The sequence below is a fragment of the Alexandromys fortis genome, unplaced genomic scaffold (genome assembly GCF_014885135.2).
Source record: "Alexandromys fortis isolate MF-2015 unplaced genomic scaffold, M_Fortis_MF-2015_v1.1 scaffold_27, whole genome shotgun sequence".
Classification (NCBI taxonomy): Eukaryota; Metazoa; Chordata; class Mammalia; order Rodentia; family Cricetidae; genus Alexandromys; species Alexandromys fortis.
In genome coordinates this window covers 11804758-11829441 of record NW_026067952.1, presented here as the reverse complement: position 1 = coordinate 11829441, position 24684 = coordinate 11804758, and the positions used below count along the sequence as shown (strand labels likewise).

Below are 24684 nucleotides of genomic sequence, written 5' to 3'. Positions count from 1 at the left end.
TCTCTCTCTCTCTCTCTAAAACAAACTACAGTAATGTGAAGGAGAACGGCTCCCATATAGGCTCATAGCTTTGATTACTTGATCCCCAGTTGGTAGAACTGATTGAGAGGATTAGGAGGTGTGGCCTTGTTGGGGTAGGTATGTCTCTGGGAGTTGGCTTGGAGGTTTCAAAAGACTCATGCCACTCCCAGTATGTTCTCTGCTTCTGTTTGTGGGTTTAGATATGAGTTCTCAACAGCTGGTCCATGCTGTCATAATCCTGCCATGATGATGATGGACTCTTACCCTCTGGAACTGCAAACCTCAAATAAACCCTTTCTTCTATAAGTTGCCTTGGCCACAGTGTTTTGTCACAGCAATAAAAAAGGAACTAATGCAAAAAAAAAAAACACAGAAAAATAGAAAAATGTTGATATATATGGGACCATGTTACTAGCTGGCTTCAGATCTCCATCCCTCCCTATGTCCAGGCTTTCTGTCAATTTTACAGTACCTTACCATGGAGGACAAGATAGATAGTCACCTCCCCTTTTCTGATTATTTATTTTTTCTTTGCTTTGTTTTGTTTTGGGGTTATGGTCTCACTGTCACTCAAGCTGGCCTAGAAGTCACTATTACAGATAAGACTGTCGTTTAATTTGTGGCAATCCTCCTGCCTCTGATTCCTGGGTGCTAAAATTACAGGCACATGTAACCACAACTGGTCCATGTATTATATTTTGATCAATGAGTTATCAATATATATGATGCAACCAAAAACTTTAAAATTTCATGCCTGGCCCAGAGGTTGGTGTTATATGCCCTTAATCTCAGCACTCAAGAGCAGAAGCAGGCAAATTTCTATGAATTAGAGGCCAGCCTAGTCTACAGAGTGAGCTCCAGGATAACTAGAGCTATTTCACAGAAAAACTCTGTCTCCAAACACCAAAAAGAAAGAAAAAATGTCACCTCTTTACGTTTGATGTCTAGTATGCTTCTCCCATTCCTAGAGGAACAACATGCTTAAATTAGGCCCCTGATGCAGGAGGATGACAGCCATGTAGCAGGGGGCCTATCTAGATTAGTAAACCCAGGTTGCTCCTGAAGGCACAAATGAGTCAGTGAAACTGGTACAATGACTAGTCATGTCCACACAGACCAGCTGGTCTCTAGCTTATAAGAAAGTGTGACCCGAGTTCATTTTGTGGTTGTTTTAAGTAACTGGGTTTTGGAGTGGTTTGTTAAATAACCTCCTGTTTTGTTTTATATTTTGAGACAGGAAGGGTCTCACTCTGTAGCTCTGTCTGTACTAGACCAGCCTGACCTTAAAGTCACAGAGCTCCACCCACCTCTACTCCTCAATTACCGGGATTAAAGACTGCACCACCATGCCTTGCCAGGATATTTTTGTGGCAATGGTTATTATATATAATATCTAAAAGTTTGAAAGAAAAGTGGGAGAAACTGTAAGATATGGCCCATATGTGAATAGAAAAGACTTGTGGTTAAAATGGCAGATTGATCATTTGTTCTGGTCTTCATTTATCCAGACCCCTCTTTGAAATGACAATACATAAGTATCAGAATAAAAGAACAGATTTTAACAAAAATATTTTCTTAAAGTTTTAACCTCTATTTTTATTTTATATGTATGGATGCTCTGCCTGCACTTATGACTGTGTACCATGTGTGAACAGTACTTGTAAAGGCTAGAAGAGAACACTGGATCCCTTAGGGCTAGAGTTACAGATGGTTGAGATGCCGTGTGTGCTACCCAGGCAGAGCTCTGTGAGTTCAAGGTTATGCTGGTCTACAGAGCAAGTTCCAGGTCAGCCAGGGATATACAGTGAGACCCTGTCTCAAAACAAACAAGCAAAATGGTTCAAATTCTATCTCAGAAAAAAGGTAGGAGAGCTGGGTAATGGTGGCGCAAGCCTTTAATCCCAGAATTTGGGAGGCAGAGGCAGGTGAGTTTGAGGCTTGCCTGGTTCAAGGTAGGAGGCGAGAACTAACTACAGAGTTGTCTTCTGCCCTACACACATGTACCATGGCATATGCATCCCCATGAACACACAAAGTATTGCTCCAAAGAAGCTGAACTAACCAGAAGTGATGGCACCAGCTCTAGGGAGGTGGTGGCAGGAGCTTGTAGTCAAAACAAAACAGCCTGGCTCAAAACAACAAAGGCTGGCCTTAACACTGTACAGTACTTCTCCTACTTAAAGTCAGCTAAACTGAGAGAAGATAACAGCTGACCTAGGGTTATGGAAGACTGACATTCTCATTATAATTCTTTTGAAACATTTTTAAAAAGACTATGTCAACAGTGATTCTCTGAGTAATAGATATTTTAGGACTAACTATTTTTTTCTCGGCTTAGCTCCATTTTCTAAAAGATTATTAATAAAAAATAATCGTTTATTATTTGTGTGTAATTTCTAAAAATATTGTATTTTTTTCTTTATTTTTGAGTCAAATTCTTGCTATACAACATAGGCTGGCCTTGAATTCCTTATCCTCTTGGTTTAAGCTCCCAGCTGTTGGGATTATAGGTATGTGCTACTACCATGTGCAGTTTATGCTGCTTAAAAGAAAAGAAAAATCTGAACATAGGTGTAATAAAGTCCTGCCTATTTTATACTCTTCTTGGGCGCCTTACCTTTCATTGTGGTCAAAATGAAGAAAGCAATGAGGGTGTTGTTGATGGCGCAGGTAGACTTGGCAACACAAGACAGGATTGTATAGGGATTCAGGAGGTAGCTGGGGAAAACACACATATTTGTCATTAGTAAACCTGATCAATGGACCAGAGAGTCCTGGTCACCACAGCCATGACGTTCAACTCATTTACAAAAAGGAAGAAACTCCTTAAAAATGAGTTATCGCACATACGAGAGGCTAGTGGGGCTTAGGTGTCAGTGAGCAAAGGCATTCGACATTACGCTATGGACAAGGCACTCAACATCGCGCTATGGGCAAGGCACTCGGCACCACGCTATGGGCAAGGCACTCGACATCACTCTATGGACAAGGCACTCGGCACCACGCTATGGGCAAGGCACTCGACATCACGCTATGGACAAGGCACTCGACATCGCGCTATGGACAAGGCACTCGACATCACGCTATGGGCACATTCAAAGCCACCACATTTCCATATAATAATAACAAAGATCCTATATACTAACAAAAACATTCCAGTTTCGTTTCATTTTTAGTGGGTTTTTTTTTTTGTGGTTCTATTTTGGTTTGTTAGGGCTTTTTTTTTTGGAGTTTGGTTTTGTTTTTTTTTCAGGGTGAGGTTGAAGTTTATTCAGGGGTTATGGAGGAGGAAGGGTGAAGGGGGGACAGAGAGAGAGGGAGAGGGAGAGAGGGAGAGAGAGAGAAGAGGAGAAAGAGACAGAGAAGGGGGGAAGCAGCAAAGTGGGCTGTTTTTTGTTTTTTGTTTTGTTTTATTTCCAAGACAGGGTTTCTCTGTGTAGCTTTGGTGCCTGTCCTGGAACTAGCTCTTGTAGACCAGGCCTGCCTTGAACTCAGAGATTCGCCTGCCTCTGCCTCCCTAGTGCTGGGATTAAAGGCCTGTGCCACTACCAGAGGCCAGGCTAATGTTTTGTTTTTGAGACAGGGTCTCCACAGCCCAACCCGGCCTTGAACTCTAAGCAGCTGTGAATGACCCTCCTCCAGCTTCCACTCCCAAGTGCTGGGAGGACAGGTGGACCATCTGGTCCAGGAGCATTATCTTACTTTTGCATACAAGGAAACTTAGATTCAGTTATTAACTTGCCCAAGTTTTTACAAGCTATTAAATATATGCAAAAATCTTCCTAGTTCTAAAGCCAACATTCTCTCTATGAAGCCCTCTTTGTAGTCAGCAGTATCCCCTGACTCAGACCATGAACAATGTATCCTCTAAATTCTACAAGTTATCTGGCATAGAACTCCACAGGACCTTGACAGACCATTAGGGAAAAGTTAAGCTGGGGTCCTTTCCCCTAAAGTAGGAAGGAATGGAATCAGAAAACGAATCTGAAGTGCTTTGAGTTGGAAAGTCTTACTTAGTCAGTGAGGATTCTTTTTATTTATTTCTGTCCTGCTTCTACAAAAGATTTGCATCTGCTAAAATGAGAACAAATAAATAAAATAGTAAAGAAGTAAAACCAGTCATAATCAAGACCAGGGGAAATACAGAAGAAGAAAAGGTAAAGACAGAGTTAGGAAAACCAAAGAACTAGAGCAGTACAATATCAGCCTCAGACAGACTACAACTGCACAACAACCAGCCTCAGACAGACTGCAGCTGTACAACAACCAGCCTCAGACAGACTACAGATGTACAATAACCAGCCTCAGACAGACTACAGCTGCACATATCAGCCTCAGACAGACTACAGATGTACAATAACCAGCCTCAGACAGACTACAGATGTACAATAACCAGCCTCAGACATGGCTGAGTTTCCTGACAGACAAAGGAAGAAAGGTCAGTTACATAATTCTGATTGACAGGAAGAAACACACCAGTATCTTAGAAAAAGATAATTATTCTCAAATAATGACCTTAAATCTAATTCTACCTCATAGGAATATAAGATTAGTAGTTCTAAAACCAAAGGCCTAGAAACTTTTGGGGTTTGGTGGTTTTTTTCTTTTGTTTGTTTTTCCCAGCAGTCAGATAGACATGTTACACAACCTTTACAAAAATGGCTGCAGCTATTATGAAACTACCCTCAGGGGACACAAGAGTCCATAAGGATTCATTATGTTGCTAAACCTTTGGTCCTATTAAAGTAGCTCCCATCAAATTTCTGAAATTTGTAGTTGAGAGCTGATATACCAAAATTATCTCATAGGAAAAAAATTCACAAAACCATTTTAAGTAGTGGGTGACATTGAAAAAGCAGCTGCTCAGACATCTACCTGGAATTCTGAATAGGAAATTCATACACAGGGCAAAGGCTCCTAAAAACCCCATTCCCCAGGATAGAATCTAAAATGACCTAAACTGGCTTCAAATTCATTACGTAGGTGAAGCTGATCTTGAACTTCTGGTCCTCCTGCCTCTTTCCAAAGTGGTGGGGTTACAGACAAGCACCACCCCGCCCAGAACATCTGGTCCTGGGGACCAAAACCAGGGCTTTGTATGTGCTATGCAAGCCCCCTAACCAACTGAGCTCCCTCTGCAGCCCCTTGACTTCTGATATGCAATAAAGCTACAAAGCACAGATTAGCTTCAAACTAAGCAATCCTTCTGCCTTAGGCCCCCTGAGGCTGGGATGCCCAGATCCTAATTCTAAAGAATTCTATGGGCATGCTTTTCTGTGAGAAAATGTATGTTTTGTTCCATGTGTGTTCCGAGAAGTTAGCATGTTATTCATATCTGATGACTGCTGGTTGGTTGAATAATCCACTTCACTTATCTCAGAGACACAAAGGGGAATAACCTGAGAGACCCACACTCACTGGCATTGATAACTACTCCTACAGAATTCTTTCTTAAAGTATTGGCGGGTCTCACTCTTCCAGCTGGGCACCTAGCCCAGACGGGTATTTTACTTCAGTTTTCTAAATTAGAAACAGGGATTAAAGCGTACAGGAAATATAGAAGCTGTGTGAAACAACCGCCAGATGAAGACCAGAATTTCATACAATACACCAGTAATGAAGAACTACCACTTTTTAGAAACACTAGTTCCAAGCAGGTTCCAGCCCAGATCAGCACTGAGTCAGAAAGCCTTTGTGAAGGGTTTGATTGTGCATGCCCTTGTGTGAGTCTTTCTCATCAGAGACAGAGTGGCTCTGTGTCTTTCGCTGGTCAAAACGCCAGTTGTGCAAGAGAACTACAGCAAATACATGCTGACTAAGACCACAGATCCCTAAAACGACAACATGGGAAAGTCTCATCACATTTTCCTTGCATGTGTTGGCTCTGAGCTCTGAATTGTAAGGGAATACTTACAACAGGGCCACTTTCAGAGGGATGTATCGCATTTCCATGGGGGTCCGGATGAGTTCGGCCACATCTGGGGCATACTGGTCCAGTTCTAGGAGGAGTTTCTGTTTTTTAAACTAGAAGTGGGGGAGGGTGCACAAGACACACAAAACAAATGATTTGCCAATGTTTTAGGATGAAGAAAAAAACCTTTGCCCTGGCCACATACCACTGTCTGCCCTACCCTACTTCTCCAGGGCCCTCTCATACTCGCTCCTCCACCCTACCCGCACCGAGTTCTAGCACATGAACAGACAATGCTCCTCATGCTCCCAGAACTCTCCCCTAGTTAGCACCCACACAGCCTGCAGACCTCAGCTCAGTCCTCCCTCTCTTGAAGGACACACAGTCCTTTAGCTGCCTGCTATACTAGCTCACAGCTCTAGGTCTTGCCCTCCTGTGTTAACTGATGAGGGCCCGGCTCCTCCCTAGAGAGTGAGTTCCACAAGGGTTTGGGTACTTTATTTGCTCTCTGTGTAGGCCTAACACTTAGCACAGTGGGCAAACAATGACTGAAGGTATGGCAAAGCCACTTCTTAGTCATTCCGGGAGGTGACATCAGTGGTGGCAGGGCTTCAAAGCACTATCAGCAAGACGTGTCCCAGCAGTTGCAATGACCTGGATGCATGTTATCTCAGGCTCCCTTCCTCATTCTTCTGTTTCAAAGGTGTGTTTGGTTGGTTTCTTTCATAGCTCCACAGAGGAGGCGTGAAATAGGAAGGAGACTGGTGTGGCTGGGGAGCTGGAGTTCAGAGGCAGTCACACGGGTGGAAAGCTCTCTGCTTCCCTTGTGTATCCCAACAAATTCAGGGCTTGGGTTCTAAAAGGGAACCCCTCATCACAACAAAGGGCAGATTAGGCCAAGGTCATATGTCACAGGCTAACAGCTGAGGAGAGGGTGGGTGGGAAGTCCCCTCAGCAGCAGTTTTCCAGGATGCTGTGTACACTAGAGGGATAGAGTCTCAAGGCCTACCAAGACTAAACATTTGCAGACTATAGCGTAAGGATCCTTTTGACACATGAAGATTTTTTTTCCTCCAAGATAGGGTTTCTCTGTAGCTTTGGAGCCTGTCCTGGAACTAGCTCTTGTAGACCAGGCTGGCTTCGAGCTCACAGAGATCCACCTGCCTCTGCCTCCCAAGTGCTGGGATTAAAGGTGTGCGCCACCACCGCCCGGCCAAATGAAGACTTTTTAAAAATTATTTTTATTTATTCTTTGATAATTTCAGATATGCATATAATGATAATTTTGATCATGGTCATTTCCCATTGCTCTCTTATCTACTTCTCACTCCTGCTCTACACTGTTCCATTTTCTTTTATGTTTTTTTAAATATTTATTTATTCTTTTATGTTTATGGGTGTTTTGCTGGCATGTGTCTGTGCACCACCTGAGTCCTTGGTGCCCATTAAGACCAAAAGAGGGCTTTGGATCCCCTAGAACTAGAGTTTTGAATAGATGTGAGCTGCCATGTGGGTGCTGGGAATTAAACCTGGGTTCTCTGGAAGATCAATCAGTGCTCTTAACCACTGAGCCATCCAGATCTAATTTTTTGTTTTGTTTGTTTGAGACAGGGTTTCTGTTGTGGGAATTCATTCCGCCAATAGTCACACATCAGGTTTCTCTATGTAACAACGCTGGCTGTCCTGGAACTCACTCTGTAGACCAGGCTGACCTGGAAATCATAGAGATCTGCCTGCCTCTGCCTCTCGAGTGCTGGAACTAAAGGTGTACACCACCACCAACCGGCAACCTTTCTATTTTCATGTGTCTGTGTGTATGTGTGTATGTGTGTGTGTGAGAGAGAGAGAGAGAGACAGAGAGAGACAGAGAGAGACAGAGACAGACCAAGAGACAAAAGACAAAGAGAGAGACCAGTTGTAGGGAGACCAGTTAGAGACAGAGAGACAAAGACCAATTGAGTTTAATTAGGGTTGCTTGCATGAGCACGGGAAGGAGGCATTATATACTGGAGCACAGACAACTTACTTCAGGAACACTACTGAAGAGAATGATTCTCCCTCCTTTACAAAGTAGAGCCTTTTAGTAGAGGAATGCATGTGCTGACATTCTACCTAAATTAATAGTAGTATGTAGTATGATTTTAGATGTGGTAGCATACACCTGCAATCCTAGGACCCGGGAGGTTGAAGAAAGGTCACGAGTGAGAGGTCAATCAGGGCTACATAATTAGTTCTAGGACAGTCTGAACTACATATGGAGACTCAGTCTCAAAAAATAACAGGGCCAAGAAGAGTGCTCAGAAAGTAAAGGAGCTTGCTATCAAGCCAAATGACCTGAGTTCAATCCCTGAGATCAACACAGTGGAATAAGAGAACCAATCCCTGCAAGTTTTACTCTACATGTGTGTACCATAGCACGTGTACACACATAATAAACAAATAATGAAGTAACAAAGGCATGGAGTGTACCTCAGTAGTAGACTGCCTCACAAGCATAAGGCTCTGGGTTTTATCCTAAACACTGGAAAAAGAAAAAATAAAGAGTAGTATATGATGTGATATTAGCACTAAGAGCGGCTACTTTCAGCATTCATATGGGGGTGAAACATACCCCTAATCCCAGTACTCAAGGTGCTGAATCAGTGGCCAGGTGGTGGTGGCACACACCTTTAATCCCATCACTCGGGGAGGCAGAGACAGGTGAGTCTCTGGGTTCGATGTCAGGCCAGTTTGGTTTAAAGAACAAGTTCCAGGACAGCCAGGGCTACACAGAGAAACGCTGTTCCGGCAAGGGGGGAAAAAAGAGGCTGAATCAGGAGAATCACAAAATCTAGGTCCACTTGAGTGAGCTATGCACCAAGACCCTGTCCAAAACATACAAACAAAAAGGTTGGGAATATAGTTCAATCATAGAGCACTGGTACTGAGTGTGATTTCCAGCACTACAAAAACAAAAGGAAATATATTAATAAATAAATAGCTGGCATTCAAAATGAGTTCATGTGTGACATAGTGTAAGTAAAAGTCACTCTAAGAGTCAATGTCATAATAATCTGAATTTTAGAAATAGGGAAACAAAAATATTTTAAATTTTAATTCAGTCTTGGGGATAAGAGAACCTTGGGTACACTAAGAAATAACACAGTTAGCTGGGCACAGTGGCATGTGCCTATACCCCTAGCACTTGGGAGTGATAGGACCATTAGAAGGTCACTAAGTTGCACCCTCCTCCTACCCTGTCCTAACTCAGTGGCTCCCAGCCACACAAGGAGGATGGTAGCCGACTTTTGTTTTCATAACTATGTACATAGTATACATGGTTTATCTATTAATCCTCCCAGAGGCTTAAAGAGGAGAATGATCCCATGATGCAATTCTCCTTAGCTATTACATAATTAAGAATAAACTTTACACTGGCTGGTGGTGGCACACACTTTTAATCTCAGCACTTGGGAGGCAAAGGCAGGCAGATCTGAGTTTGAGGCCAGCCTGTCTACATGGTAAGTTCCAGGACAGCCAGGGCTATGCAGAGAAATTCTGGCTTGAAAAAAACAAAGACAAGTAAACAAGCTACACACACCAAAAACTAATAAACTTTACATAAATACGTCTTTAGATTTGCTTGTCTGTATGCAGGAACTCACATGAGCCGTGAAGTGCTGACGGAGGTCAGAAGACAACTGCTCGAGCCAGCCCTCTTCGTCCACCATGTGGTTCCAGGGTTTGGCAGCAAGCATGTTTACTGACCAGGCAATCTTGCCAACCCAATATGCCAAAATTTCTAATTAAGATTGGTCTTTTAGGTCTGGGGGTGTGGGATGCAGCTCAGTGGTATGGCGCTTGCCTGGCATTTTCCAAGGCCCTGGGCTCAATCTCCAACCTCCAAATTCCTCTCTGAAGGAAAACAGATTTATCAACACCGGGAATCCAATTCTACTTCAAGAAGCCTCAAATAGTGAGATAAAGACTATATTCATTTTTCCTTTGAAAAAATAAACTAACAAAAGGGAAAGCCTTTACATTTTTATTTTTGATAGTGTGCCATTATGCCCAGGCTGGCCACAAACTAGTGTGGACTAGAGAATGACCCTGTACTCCTCATACAGCCTGACCTCCCAAGTGCCAGGATCTTAGATGTGAGCTAATACAGCCACGCCCTTTCCTATTTATTTATTTTATATTGTATTTGAGGTGTGTGTGTGTGGTGCACATGTCAGAGGATAACGTTCAGGAATCATTTCTCCTCGTCCACTATGTTGGCCCAGGTCATCAGGCTTGCTGGGAAGTACCTTTATCCATGAGCCATCTCACCAGCCCCACTTAACTATTTTAAAATAGTTGGATCTTTAAGTACATGACTTTTGATCCATTGCCATAATAAGTACATTACCAAATCCCCCAGCTTTGTCCTACCCACTAATGACTTACCACAACTTTATTGAAGTCCTGAATTGCAAAATACAGGGCAATAGCAGTGAGGGCATCTGTTATCTGTCAAGAGAGAGAGAAGTAACGGAGAGTACAGGAGTAATACAAAGTACAGTTGGTACAGGGTACTGGAATGCTGCCAGGCCTGAAGAGCTCTGGGATGGTACTGGGTTAACTGTCCAGCACCATACTCACATGTGGCCAAGGCCTACTAAGGAAGGTATGACAGAAAACCCATATATTATGATCCATTCCATCTGGAAGCCTATATCTCTTAGACCAGCAAGTTAAATGAAAATAAGCCAGGCATTGTGGCTGGAGAACTCCCATGAGTTCAAAATCAGCCTAGGTCACACAGTGAGACCTTGTCTCAAAAATATGAAACAAACAAAGATACACACACACACACACACACACACACACACACACTTAAGGGGGAACAATATCCACTGACCTATAGGCTTCAGGTATGTCTAGCACCTCATACATGGTAAGCCCTCAGCAAAGAGTAGCCATTATAATTAAGGAAGACTTCAGGATGTCTTATGCTATCCTGACCTAGATTTCCAACTCTGTTGACAAATGTTTCAGGATGCTCTGTTCCTGTCATCTCAATCTTCAATCCTTGTCCTTGAAAGCCTCTTCAGCTCCCCTCAGAATCTCTTGGCAGAATGCTTAGGAAACTCAGGTTGCCCTCCAAACTGGCACAGTTAACGTCAACCACAGAATCTTGGGGTTAGAAAATTGAAGACTACATAGTCCAGAGACCAAAGAATAAGAAAGTAGAACTGGTCACAAGTTCCCGCCTGCTTCTTATACTCTATAATACCATCCCAAAGCCAGGCTCCAAGCTAAAGACATTGTCTTGGCTTTTATTTTCTCAGAAATTCTGGTTTTCTGTTTTTTTCCTTTCTTTTTCTTTCTTATACTCAGGGTCTCACAATGCAGCCCTGGCTGGCCTGGAACCTGCTATGTAGACCAGGCTGGCCTCAAATTCACAAAGATCCACGTCCCTCTGCCTCCTACATGCTACCCAGCTCCTTATTTTCTTAAAAACAAACTGTAAAATTAAAAATATATACATATATTTATTTTCTCTGGAAAGATACTTACCATAAATACCAATTCTGCATAGTCAATTAGGAAATGAAAGAGGTATATTATCAATGGAGTCTGTGGGAGAAAAACAAAGAGGAAAAAATTAAGTCAAATCTTGGTATAAATGATCAGTTTCCAGATTGGGAATGGGAAAAAACTTACTCTGCCAAGAAATCTGATCCTTCCTGCAACAGCTACCGGTACTAACTGAACAACTTAGTATCCTGAATCACAGGGCATTGCTGAAACGATCAGTTGAACATAGTGGAGGAAATAACAAAACGTGAGGTTAGCTAGCTCTCTGCTTGGCATGCTTGGCTTGGGGTTCCTGCCTGCAGTAGATACTCAAAAGGCTGAAATGAGAGTAAATTGAACCTAGGAATTCGGGGCCAGACTGGGCACTTCAATTTACTTTACTTGAAAAAATAAATGGGAGCTGATGATGTAGCTCAGTTTGTAGGATGTTTGCTTAGGATGCATGAATTTCTGGGGCTGGTCTCCAGAACTCCCAAAAACCCAGGGGAGTTCTGCTTATAATCCTGCTTATAATCCCAGGACCTGAAGTGCAAAGGAAAGGAGGGCAGAAGTTCAAAGTCATCTTGTCTACAGCAAGTCCCATGCTAGTCAGGCTATGTGAGATCCTGCCTCAAAAAAAAAGTAAATGAAAAGATAAAATGGGGGTGGGGGGGACGCCTCATAGAGGACCAATATTGTTGAATGAACAAATGAGGACTTTTTCATTTCTTTATTCTTTTTGTTTGTTTGTTTGAGACGGGTTACTCTGTAGCTGTCCTAGAACTCACTTTGTAGACCAGGCTAGCCTCACAAGTGCTGGGATTAAAGGCATGTGCCACCACCACCTGGCTCCTTTATTCTCTGATAAATTTGTATAAAAATGTTAATTCTTCCTCAGAGGCCCAGGGAGAAACCCACATGGTGATGCTTGCTATAACTCCAGCACTTAGGCTGATGTACAATGGAAAGTTCAAGACCAATACTGCAGAATACTCACGGGGAAAAAGGTTTTTGAGAAAATTCACTCACTGTGAAAAACTAATCTTGGCCTGAAGTTTTTTCCTTTGTTTTTAAATGTTCTTGAAAGCCTATCACTCTAATGAAATGAACTTTGCCATCTCTAATGATATTTTTTGCTTCAGAGTCAATTGCTTTTATTTTTTTTAAATATTTATTTATTATTTATTATGTATACAATGGTCTATCTGTGTGTATGCTGAAGGCCAGAAGAGGGCACCAGACCCCATCACAGATGGTTTAAGCCACCATGTGGTTGCAGGGAATTGAACTCAGGACCTCTGGTGGAACAGGCAATGCTCCTAACCACTGAGCCATCTCTCCAGCCCTTATTGCTTTTATTTCAAAACCATAAGCATAAGCACCTGGGCTGGAGAGATGACTCAGTGGTTAAGACTATGACTTCCAGAGGACTCAGGTTCAGTTCCCAACACCCACATTATAACTAAGAACTCTCTGTGACTCAGTTCTAGAGAATTCAACACCCTCTTCTAGCCTCTATGCGAGCTGCACACATGTGGTATACAGATATATATGCAGGCAAGACACCCATAAACATAATATAAAAATAAATACATCTCAAAATTCACGTTCTTATAAACCTAGCACACAGGAGGCAGCAGCATGATGGATCAGGAATTTAAGACCATCCCCAGTTATATAGAGGCCAGCCTGTTTTAAAAGAAAAATAAAAGGGGCAGAGAGGAAAGAAAGACAGACAGACTGACTGACAGACAAATACTATAAAACCAGAGTCTGCATCTTACATTGTTTGTTTGTTGTTAGTTTTTCGAGACAGGGTTTCTTTGTATAGACCCAACTGTCCTGGAACTTACTCTGTAGACCAGGCTGGCCTCAAACTCAGAGATCCACCGGTCTCTGCTTCCTAAATGCTGGGATTAAAAGTGTGCGCCACCACACCTGGTAGATGAGAGGTAAATTTAAGAGTGGGATATGAGCCATGAAAGGGACAAGATTCCTCGGGTGATGAAGTTAGAGTGTTTGACTTAGTCTAAAGTGATGCTGGATGCTTTTCTGGAGAAGGTAAAATCTAAGCTGTGTCTCACTAATAGAGCCAAGCACAAAAAGGGGAAGATTGGCTTCTACAGGAGACAACAGCATGAGCAAGATGTCATACAGAAAACGGTACAGGAAAGCTATGACTTAAAGCACACCCGAGGCCCACTTCACAATGGTCCTTGGGGCTAATGGGCTACTATGTGGGTATCAAACACATCTATTCCCAGTAACTGCCTGTGTCCTTAAGAAAAGGAACGGAGGGCCGGGTGGTGGTGGTGCATGCCTTTAATCCCAGCACTCGGGAGGCAGAGGCAGGAGATCTCTGTGAGTTCGAGGCCAGCCTGGTCTACAAGAGCTAGTTCCAGGACAGGAACCAAAAAAGCTACGGAGAAACCCTGTCTCAAAGAGAGAGAGAGAGAGAGAGAGAGAGAGAGAGAGAGNAGAGAGAGAAAAGGAAGGGGGGGGAGGGAGGGTGAAGAGAAAAAAAGGTGATCAGAAACACCTGCATGTGAGAGCTCTGAAGCTCCTCCAAGTGCCTGGGTTCTAAGCCTGAGGTTAGGGGCAAATAGAGGTGCCAAGCACAACAGTGACAAATCAAGATTCACACTTTAGAGAAATGTCCCTGACTGCAGAATAAATGAGCAAGACTGAACCAGAAAAAAACTTAACAAGAAAGCTGTTACAGCAATCCAAGGGACAGGTGACAATAACCAAAGGGTATGTTTTGGCATTTTGAGATAGAGTCAGTCTCATAAAGCCCAGGCATGGGCAGGCCTTGAATTCATGGCAGCCCTCCTGCCTTGGCCTCTGGAAAGCTGGGGTTACAGTGTGAGCCTCCATACCTGATGTGGGAGAGTCTTCTGTTTTGTGTTGATTTCACTGGTTAATAAATTGCCTTGGCCCTTTAATAGGACAGAAAATTAGGTAGGCAGAGTAGACAGACAGAATGCTGGGAGAAAGAAGCTGAGTCAGGCAGTTGCCATGATTTTCCTCTCCGAGACAGATGCAGGTTAAGATCTTTCCTGGTAAGCTACCACCTCGTGGTGCTACACAGATTATTAGAAATGGGTTAATCAAGATGTGAGAGTTAGCCAATAAGAGGCTGGAACTAATGGGCCAGGCAGTGTTTAAAAGAATACAGTTTGTGTGTTGTTATTTCGGGTAGGAAGCTAGCCGTGCAGGAGCTGGGCGGGACACAGCCCGCAGCTCCTTACTACACATACCTAGCTAGCTTTTACTAGTCTTAAAGCCTCATTTTTAGGAGCCAGGCATGGTGGCACACATCTTTAATTCCAGCACTCAGGAGGTAGAAACAGGCAGATCTCTGTGAGTTTGAAGCCAGCCTGTTCTACAGAGTGAGTTCCAGGACAGTGGGGGTTGTTACATAGAGAAACCCTGTCTCAGAAAAAAAAAAAAAAACAATAATAATTTCTATAGAAGCCTCATATAGTCCCCCAAGCCAGCAAGATAAACGTACTGGCTGCATAAGCCTGACAAGGTGGGCATGGTCCCCAAATTCACAGAAAGCCGGTTGCATCTGGAATCTCAGCACTCCTAACAGAAGTACCCAGAATCTTCACGGCCAGCTAGGCTGGTGTATGGAGACCCTTCCTCAACAGTGTGAGAGAACGGACTCCTGAGAGTTGTTTCTCCCTCCCCTCCCCTCCCCTCCCCCCCCTCTCTGTGTCTCTCTCTCTCTGTCTCTGTCTCTCTCTCCCCCCTCCCCTCCCCCCCCTCCCCCCCCCCCCCCCCCCCCCCCCCTCTCTGTGTCTCTCTCTCTCTGTCTCTCTCTCTCTCTCTCTCTCTCTCTCTCTCTCTCTCTCTCTCTCTCTCCTTTCTTCCCAACTCTTTAAATTCCGAACTGGATCACTGTCCCTGATTGTGAAACTACTTTCTTACACAGAGCATGTCACCAAGAGGGCTATTCCTATCAAAAAAAAGATCCTTTTAAATGTCTGTACCAAACAGCTCAGGCTCTGGTATCCATGGCTATGAATTACTCATAGTGCCAGGAAAGAAAACACAACACTTACTTCATGAAATACTGCTCCAGAATATGGAGACACTCCCAAATCCAGCAGTGCGAGGCCTTCAACCACTGAAAACAAAGAAATACAAGTTCACTCAGACTTTAGAGACAACAGCAAATGGTCATAAACTAAAATGTCAGATATTCCTAGGACCAAGGAATGCCTGAGTTTATCCCTTCACCTCAGGTCAAGCAAGTGGCTGAAGGTCTTCATTTGAAAAAAAAAATCTCAGGACTATACATATGTAAGAAATTCTCAAAGAATATGTCACATACACACACACACACGTGAAATTTTCAAGAATGGAGAATTCTTCCACACAAAGCAGTTCTTTCCATCATGAGCTATGCCCATTAACACAGAAGAAACTGTAACTTCTGAGGTTAGAGAAATGCCTTGGCAATTAAGAGCTGCGTACTGCTCTTGGTCCCCAGTTCAGTTCCCAACACCCGTGTCCAGCAGCTCACAACTGCCAGTAGCTCCAACTGCAGAGGACACATCCCCCTCTTCTGGCCTCTGCCTTAGCATACACACACTCCTACAAAGACATGCATATATGCACATAATCTAAAAAATAAAACTAAATAATTAAAAAAAAAACTATAACCTTCTTCTACCTCTCTGTGGTCTCCACCAACCCTAAAGCATTTCTTCTATGCATAGTCTACCCTATTCCAAAGCACAACTAACAAATCAGCAACAGATTTTAAAAAACAGATTTTCCAGGTTAGTGAAAGTCGCTCTCTTGTGTTACCTGTTTCAGTGACATTTACGTCATTTTTCTACAGAGTAAGATATACTTTTTAGCTGTGTTCCTTTAATTCTAACCTTATACGGGATTTGGAAGATGGAAATTGAGCTATTTGGGGGGGGGGGTTAACTAGGTTTTTGTTTTGTGGCAGAATGTTTACATGTAGGAAAGATTGACCTCAAGTTCGCAATCCCCTGTCTCAGCAGCCCCCCACCAAGTGTTGGAATTATAGGAGCTGGCCATTAGGCCCAACTAAGATGATACTTTGTTGGCCTCAAACTTCTGGTGCTGCCAAGAATCACCTTAAGCTCTTTAACTTTCCTGCCACCACCGCCCAAGTTCTAGAATTATAGGCAAACACCACCACGTCCAGCTTAAAATGTTTGTTTTTGGTTTGAGGGTTTTTGGGTTTGGTTGGTTTTGGTGCTATGGACTTAACTTGGGAACTTGTGCATACTAGGCAAGCACTCCACTATGCTATATCAGGTACACAGAATAATTTTTGGTTTTTTTATGCAAGGTCTCACTATGTAACTCTAGCTGACTTATAATTCACTATATAGCCCAGGCTGGCCTCAAACTGAGAGACCCACTTGCCTCTGCCTCCCCAGTGTTGAGATTAAAGGCGTATGCTACCATGCCTGGCCCCAAATGATAATTCTTAAAGTAGATTACATTAGGAAATAATTTATCAAGTGCCTGATACAATATATTCAGTACAGCACTGAGAGTAATAATTTTTCTTTATCTTCCGTGTATGGGTGTTTTGTTTGTGGATATGTCTGTGCACCACATATGTGCCTGATTCTGATGACGCATCAGACCCTCTAGAACTGAGTTACAGATTGCTGGGAGCCAACAAGTGAGTTCCAGGAATGGAACCTGGGTCCTCTGGAAGAGCGGGCAGTGCTCTTAACTGATGAGCCATCTCTCCAGTCCCACTTAATAAAAACTGAAAATAATGCCAATATTGATTAACGGAGATTTATTTAAATATGTATTTACTGATATACTAATATATATGCTGACATATTAGGCATTAAGACTATATTGTAAATAACTGAATAAATAAATAGGCGGAAGAGAAAGACATGCTCTCCTTATAGAATGCTCAGCATCAAGTGTAGGAAGCTAGGCAGCAGGACAACATGCAGAGCATGCAGGAGGATGAGCTCAACTCAGGGCAAAAAGCGTAAACAAGTCATCAGCTGACTGACCCACAGAATGGTTCTGAAAGCAAGAATCATTTGCAAATGCTAAAGTCAGGGGTAGAAGTATGAAAAACAAAGTACTTTCAAGGGGAAAAGGAATACTTTCATGTAGGCCTTACATTCCCTGCTTTAATCAGGTGATCCATTAAAACATCAATATGTGAGCTATATTAATTACCAAGTATCTCAGGATTCACTGATGAAGTGATGAGAAGAATTCTGTGGTCCTCATGCCAACAATGTGGTAGAATAACAACTACAACAAAAAACTAACAAAAACCCAGAACCTCCACCTAATCATGGGAAAGCATCAGGCAACCAAAAATGGCAGGTACATAACTGTCCAGTACTCTTAAAAAAATAAATCAAAGGAAGAGTCCCAGACGGGTAGTCACTAAGGAGATGTAACCACTAAATGCAAAAGGAGGTCATGGATTGAACATTAGGCCAGGAACTGGACAACAGGGACGCAGCACAATTCTAAGAAGGTATATACACTAATAGTACTAACTGACCGAAGCCACGATATTAAGTATATTAGGTAAACTGTAAATAGAAACTTTATTTTTGCAATTCTGTGTGTGTGTGTGTGTGTACACACATGTGCTTTGAGTACCTACTGAGGCCAGGAAAGGTTACCAGAGCTAGAGTTACTGGAGTTTATAAACAACCTGATGTAGATGCTGGGATCCAAACTCCAGTACTCAGATACACCAATAAATACTATATGTGTGTATTAAAATGTTTTAAAAACATTTATATGTTTGTTGGGTTTTGTTTTGTTTTTTTTTTTTTTTTTTTGAGATAGGGTTTCACTGTGTAGCCCTAGCTATCATGAAACTCATTCTGTAGACCATGGTGGCCTTGTACTCACAGAGATCTGCCGGCCTCTGCCTCCTAAGTGCTGAAATTAAAGGTGTGTGCACCACCACCTGCCTCAATAAGAACCCTTAACTGCTGAACCATCTCTCCAGTCCCTTTGCAACTCCTCTGAAAACTGAAATATTTCAGGGTTGGCAAACTGGCTCAGTTAATTAGGTTATTACTGAAAAGACTGATGACCTGAGTTTGATCATCAGATCCTAAAGTGAAAGAAAGAACAGTCTCCCTCAGCCCAGCAGTGGGGACTACACCTTTAATCCCAGCACTCGGAAGGCAGAGGCAGGTGGATCCCTATGAAGTTGAGGTCAGCCTGGTCTACAGAATGAGCTCCAGAACTTCTCTGTCTCAAAAAACAAAAACAAAAAACAACAACAAAAAGCTACAGATCTATGTTTACTGAAGGAAATCTGCCCACAAAATGCTAAGAGAAAAGCTAGAAGTAATACAGCACACAAAATATAACACAATTTTATTAAATGTTTAAAGAAATTTTATTAACATCAACTACACAAAAAGAATGGGCTTCATTAGGACATTTTATACATGTAATACAAACACATGAGGATTTAAAGTTGAAGGCTAGCCTGGGCTACACTGTAAGATTCTCAAAACAAACACGGAAGGAAGAAGGGAGGGAGAAGGAAGGGACAAGAAATACCTGGGAAAATAAATATTAAGATGCTTTAAACTGTGTATTTAACCTAAAGAAGGAAACTATTTATAGTTACCAACATTTTTCCCCTAAGACAGGATTTCTCTGTGTAGCCCTGGCTGCCCTGGAACTTGCTCTGTAGACCAGGCTAGCCTCCAACTTAGAGATCCACCTGCCTCTGCCTCTCCAGTGCTGGGATTAAAAAAGCCTGATTTTTGCAAGATAATTTTAACTGGGGATCGCAAGACACATTATTCAGGTAAAGACTCTTGTTGCCAAGTCCGATGACTTGAGCTCAATCCTAAGAACCCAAATGGTATAAGAAAACCACCAACTCCCACAAGTTGTCTTAACTCTACGAGCAAGTGTATGTGTGTGTACACATATGCACACACACGGAGCAAAGAAAATATATAAAAATTTACAGAGGCAACTGTAACTGGTCCTTTCTACGAGGACCAGGAAAAAATATCCCTAAGGAGCAGCAGAGAGGTCGCTCTGTAAGACGGCTGTGAAACTCTCAGTAATAGCTTTACTGGAGACCAAGAAAAGGATTCATTAACCCACTGCACATGACTTCCCTCAGCATAGGCCAAGGGCATCTGATCACAGCAGTAGAAGCAACACTTGGGAGTCAGACAGTATAAGGCTGTCTGGAAACAGCAGGCTTCACATGCCATCTAACCCAGAGAGAGGTTTTCAACAAGCACCTTTCGTGCAGGAGTAAACTCGAGTATTCTCTGGCAAGTGCCTAGAATGTGGCTCTGGCAACTGGTGATATATATACATCATCATATTATTTCATGGATAATATCTGGGGGGAAAGTCAACCTCATGTAAGAACATTTATAAAAACACCACTCTTTATTGTAATATTAAGATAAGTAAGAAAGGCATAAATTCAGAATAGTTTTTTTGTTGTTGTTGTTGTTTTGTTTTTGTTTTTCAAGATAGGGTTTCTCTGTAGCTTTGGAGCCTGTCCTGGAACTAGCTCTTGTAGACCAGGCTGGTCTTGAACTCACAGAGATCCACCCACCTGCCTCTGTCAGAGGACAAGCTGAAGGTGAAGGAGTCAGTTCTCTCCTTCCAGCTTGAACAACCTCAGACTGTCAGACTTTACCCACTGAGACATCTCGAGAGTTCCCTTATTCTTCCAAAAGAGTTTTCCTGCTCCATTTCTGCTACCATCCTGCCGAGGAAAAGCCAGACACTTCATGGCCACATTCAGCCACACGGCATCGGTAAGAAAGGAAGCACTTGCAATCAACCAAACGGCCTGGGAGAGTTGGTACGAGGCATTGCCACTTACAGAGGAACCAGCGCTTCTGCCCAATGGTCATCCTCAATAACTCTGGACACTGGTCAGCGAGCAGACGAGAGCTGCCGTCACTGACAGCATATGACTGCTTTTCTACAAAGTTCTGGAGAAGGAAAGCTCCCTAAGCAGTTTGCCAGCCTGAAGTCCAAATGCTTTAGAGGACTGTTTCAACCAAACAACAATTAAATATTTTTAAGAAGCAAAACTGAGTAAAAACCCAAAGAACTAATAAGCTTTAAGCTGTCCTTTCTCATATAGTATTTAACATAAAATCCATAAGTACGCCAGAGGAGTACATCTTGTTGTAGAGCCCAGGCTGGCCTTAAACTTGCAATCCCTGTCTAGGCCTCCACAAGTGGGGAGTGAAGATGTGCAGCACCACCTAGCTGGAATATTTCTACCTGCCTTTAGGAGATTATTATCTAATTCATAGTTTGTAATAAGGTAGATTTTTGTTGTTGTTTGGTTGGCTGGCTTTCTGCTGGGTTGGGACAGAACTCAGAGCCTCATAATCACAGACAAGTGTTCTACCACTGACGAGCACACCCAGACCTAGAGTCCTGCCATTTTTATTCATTTAGTTTTGTTTTCTGGTTTTTTGAGACAGTGTCTCACACTGTCAACCACCTATTTGACACTCATTATATTATAAATATATAAAACCACAACTTATATCTGAAGATGACCTCAAACTCACAGCAATTCTCCTGCCTCAGCTTTCTAAGTACTAGGATTACAGGTATGAGCCACGAAGCCCAGCTCAACTCTTTCAAAATGGAGGGGGGGTGTTTTTAATTATGTATATGCACGCATGTGGTATGAAGGTATATTTTAAAATAATACATAAAAAGGTAGAGGATAATAGAAGACAACTGAGGATAATAGAAAATAACTAGAATTGCCCTCTGGCCTCCAGATAGGAGTACGTACACACACCCACCCATCCATGTAACATACACACTCTACACATAAGGAGTTTTGAACTATAACTCTAAATCTTTGTTGTTAAGTTTTTTTTTTTTAACATTCATTTAGAGAGAGAGAGACAGACAGAGAGAGAGAGAGACAGACAGAGAGAGAGAGAGACAGACAGAGAGAGAGAGAGAAAGAGAGTATGTGTGTGTGGAGAGAGAGAGAGAGACTGGCTGCGTGAATTGCGTGTGTGTGTGTGTGTGTGTGTGTGTGTGTGTGACAGTATACATTTGGAGGCCAGACAACAACTGTGGGAATCAATTCTCCTTCTATCAAGTGATTTCTTGGGATCAAACTCAGATCACCAGGCTTGACATCAAGCAACTTCACCCACTGAGCTATCATGTCAGCCCATTTGTTTTGTTCTATTCCATTTATTTTTATGCATCATGTGAATGTATGTGTAACAGGCTTGAGGTTACACTGGGATCCCAAACATCCAGTGTAGTCGCCAGCTACACATATGCCAGTCTAGCTGGCCCTCATGATTCCAGAGATTCTCTAGTCTCTGCCTCCTATTACCCAGTAAGATTACCAGAATTACAGATGCTCACACTATGCATGCTGTGGAATATTATTTTAAGATATGGTACATTCATTTATGCTGTAGAACATTTCTTTAATGATGCAAAGATATGTTGCGTTCTTTTATGTTTTATTTATTTAACTCTGTGAGTTGTGTTACTTTGCCTGTCTAAAACATCTGATTGATCTATAAAGAGCTGAATGGCCAATAGCAAGGCAGGAGAAAGAGCTGATGGGGCTGCAGGCAGAGAAAATAAACAGAAGGAGAAAAAGAGGGATGAGAAGCAAGAGAGAGCAAGGAGTGAGAAAGAAGGGGGCAGCTACCCAGCCACAGTCAGACACAGATAAGAGTGAAAGTAAGATTACAGAAGAAAAGGAAAAGCCCAGAGGCAAAAGATAGATGGGATAATTTAAGAAAAGCTGGCAAGAAACAAGCCAAGCTAAGCCCAGATACTCATAAGTAATAATCAGTCTCCATGTGCATTGATTTGGGAGCTCGGTGATGGGCTCCCGAAAGAGTCAATGAGTCAAAAACAACCAACTACACTATGCATGCAGCTTTTGCCTGGCTTATAGGATTTGAACTCAGGTCTTTACGCTTGCATGGCAAGTACTCGTACTCACTAAGTCACTTCTCTAGCCCTAAGTTTTTTTCTGAGGGGGGGGGGCGGTGGTGGTGGTGATCGCAGCGGTGGTTTTGGTTTTCTTAAAGACAGGTCTCATTCTGTGCTCAGGCTGGACTACAGCTGGCTGCACGCCTCTTGCCTCAGCTTTCACGTGTTGGACGTAGATCTGAGGCATCGTCATCATCTACATACGAAAGAACAAATGATAACACCCTAACTTAGAACCCATCAGGTAGGCTGGGACCCAGCTTGACTGGTAGAGTGCTTGCCTAGTATGTAAAAAATCCAGGGTTCAATGCCAAGCACCACATAAAACCAAACATAATGGCACACACCTGTAATCCCAGCACCTGCTAGGTGAAGGTAAGCAGGTCAGAACCTCAAGGTAATCCTTAACTACCTGAGTCCCAGGCTAGCCTGGGATATATGAGATTTGGTCTCAAAAAACAGGGACTGAGGAGATGGTTAGTCGGTAAAGACTATTAAACACCTTGTAATCCTAGCGCTGCAGAGGCAGAGACAGGAGGATCTTGAGGCTCACTGACCACTAGCCTAACTTAATTGGTGAACCCCATGTTCAGTGAAAGACCCTTTGTCATGGTGTTGGTCAACCTGACAAACACCTGGACATACGGAGGAAGAGGGAATCTCAACTGAGAAACTGCCTCTGTCAGACTGACCTGTGGGCATGTCTGGGAGGTATTTTCTTAATTGCTAATTGATGTAGGATTGGCAGCTATTCAGAACAGGCAGGGAGCAGAACAAGCCAGGGGAAGCAAGCCAGTAAGCAGCTTTCCTCTACGGTCTCTGCTTCAGGCTCCTGCCTCAGCTTCCCTGATGATGGACCGTAACCTGTAAGCCAAAGAAATTCTTTCCTTCCCAAGTCAGTTTTGGTAATATTTTACCACACCAACAGACAGCAAATCAGTACTTCCTTTCACTACAGCATAATCAAGGGAGACACCTAATATCAAATCTGGTAAACACACACACCTGCACACACAGTGTACACACATGAACACACACAATGTCTAAATAGACAAGCACATATAACAGCCAGCCAACGTCTATGAGGATGAGGATACCAGGCCCTTTATCCAAAGAGCTGGTGACTCAAAAATCTCAAAATGTCATGTAAAACCAGAATGGCCCCTACTTTACTTGTTTGTTTTTTGAGACTAGGTTTCTCTGTGTAGCCCTGGTTGTCCTGGAACTCACTCTGTAGACCATGCTGGCCTCAAATTTACAAAGATCTGCCTGCCTCTGCTTATTGAGTGCTGGGATTAAAGGTGTGTGCCGCCACATCTGGCCCTATTTTACTATCTTTAAATGCCTAGCATTTAGAGTTTAATGTAATCACCTGCTTGTTTGTTTGGTTTTGAGATATCTTACTCTGTAGCCCAAGCTGGTCTAGAACTCACTATGTAGCCCATTCTGGTCTCTCACTCCTAATGAATCCCCTATCTCAGCCTCCTAAATGCTGGAATTACAACTATAAGACATATGCTTGGCATAATTACTTGCTTTTAAATCTACCCTACTAAACGAATTATAAATATAAGTGACAGATATTGTATCCTCTCCTTAAAATGAGCTAGTAACTACCATTTCTTAACAAATTCCTAATGCTGTGTGACCACTGTGAAAGAAAACTGCCCCCAAAGGGAGTGATGCTATTAGGTGTGGCCCTATAGGAGGAAGTGTATCACCGTAGGGGTGGTCTCTCCTTTGCTTGAGCCACTCCCAGGGACAGTCTACTGCACATCAACTTATAGCAGCGCCTTCTCCAGCACCACATCTTCCCACATGCTGCCATGGACTAATCCTATGATACTGTAAGCTGCCATCTCAATGAAATGTTTTCCTTTATAAGAGTTGCTATGGGGCTGGAGAGATGGCTCAGTGGTTAAGAATACCATCTGCTCATCTAAAGGTTCTGAGTTCAATTCCCAGCAACCACATGGTGGCTTACAACCATCTGTAATAAGATCTGGTGCCTTCTTCTGGCCTGCAGGCATGCATGTAGGCAGAATACTATATATACAATGAATAAATAAATCTTAAAAATAAAAAAACAAATAAAGAGTTTCTATGGTCACGGTGTCAAATGTCTCTAGCCTAGATACGGACCCTCAGCTATGGAGATCTAAACCTCTGATTGTCACACTATTAACACACAGGCCACACGTTTATTACCCTATCCTTTC

General features: G+C 42.7%; 1 protein-coding gene across 1 annotated transcript in view; it reads right to left on the bottom strand.

Annotated features, from left to right (window-relative positions):
• Positions 1–24684, bottom strand: part of Pigu (phosphatidylinositol glycan anchor biosynthesis class U) — a 96950-nt gene that overhangs the window by 69113 nt on the left and 3153 nt on the right. The window contains exons 2-6 of the mRNA XM_050151135.1: positions 15544–15608; positions 11474–11533; positions 10361–10423; positions 5936–6045; positions 2639–2739 (exon numbers count right to left, since the gene is read on the bottom strand). Coding sequence (XP_050007092.1) covers positions 2639–2739; positions 5936–6045; positions 10361–10423; positions 11474–11533; positions 15544–15608 — 399 coding nt within the window. The remainder of the gene's footprint in view (positions 1–2638; positions 2740–5935; positions 6046–10360; positions 10424–11473; positions 11534–15543; positions 15609–24684) is intronic.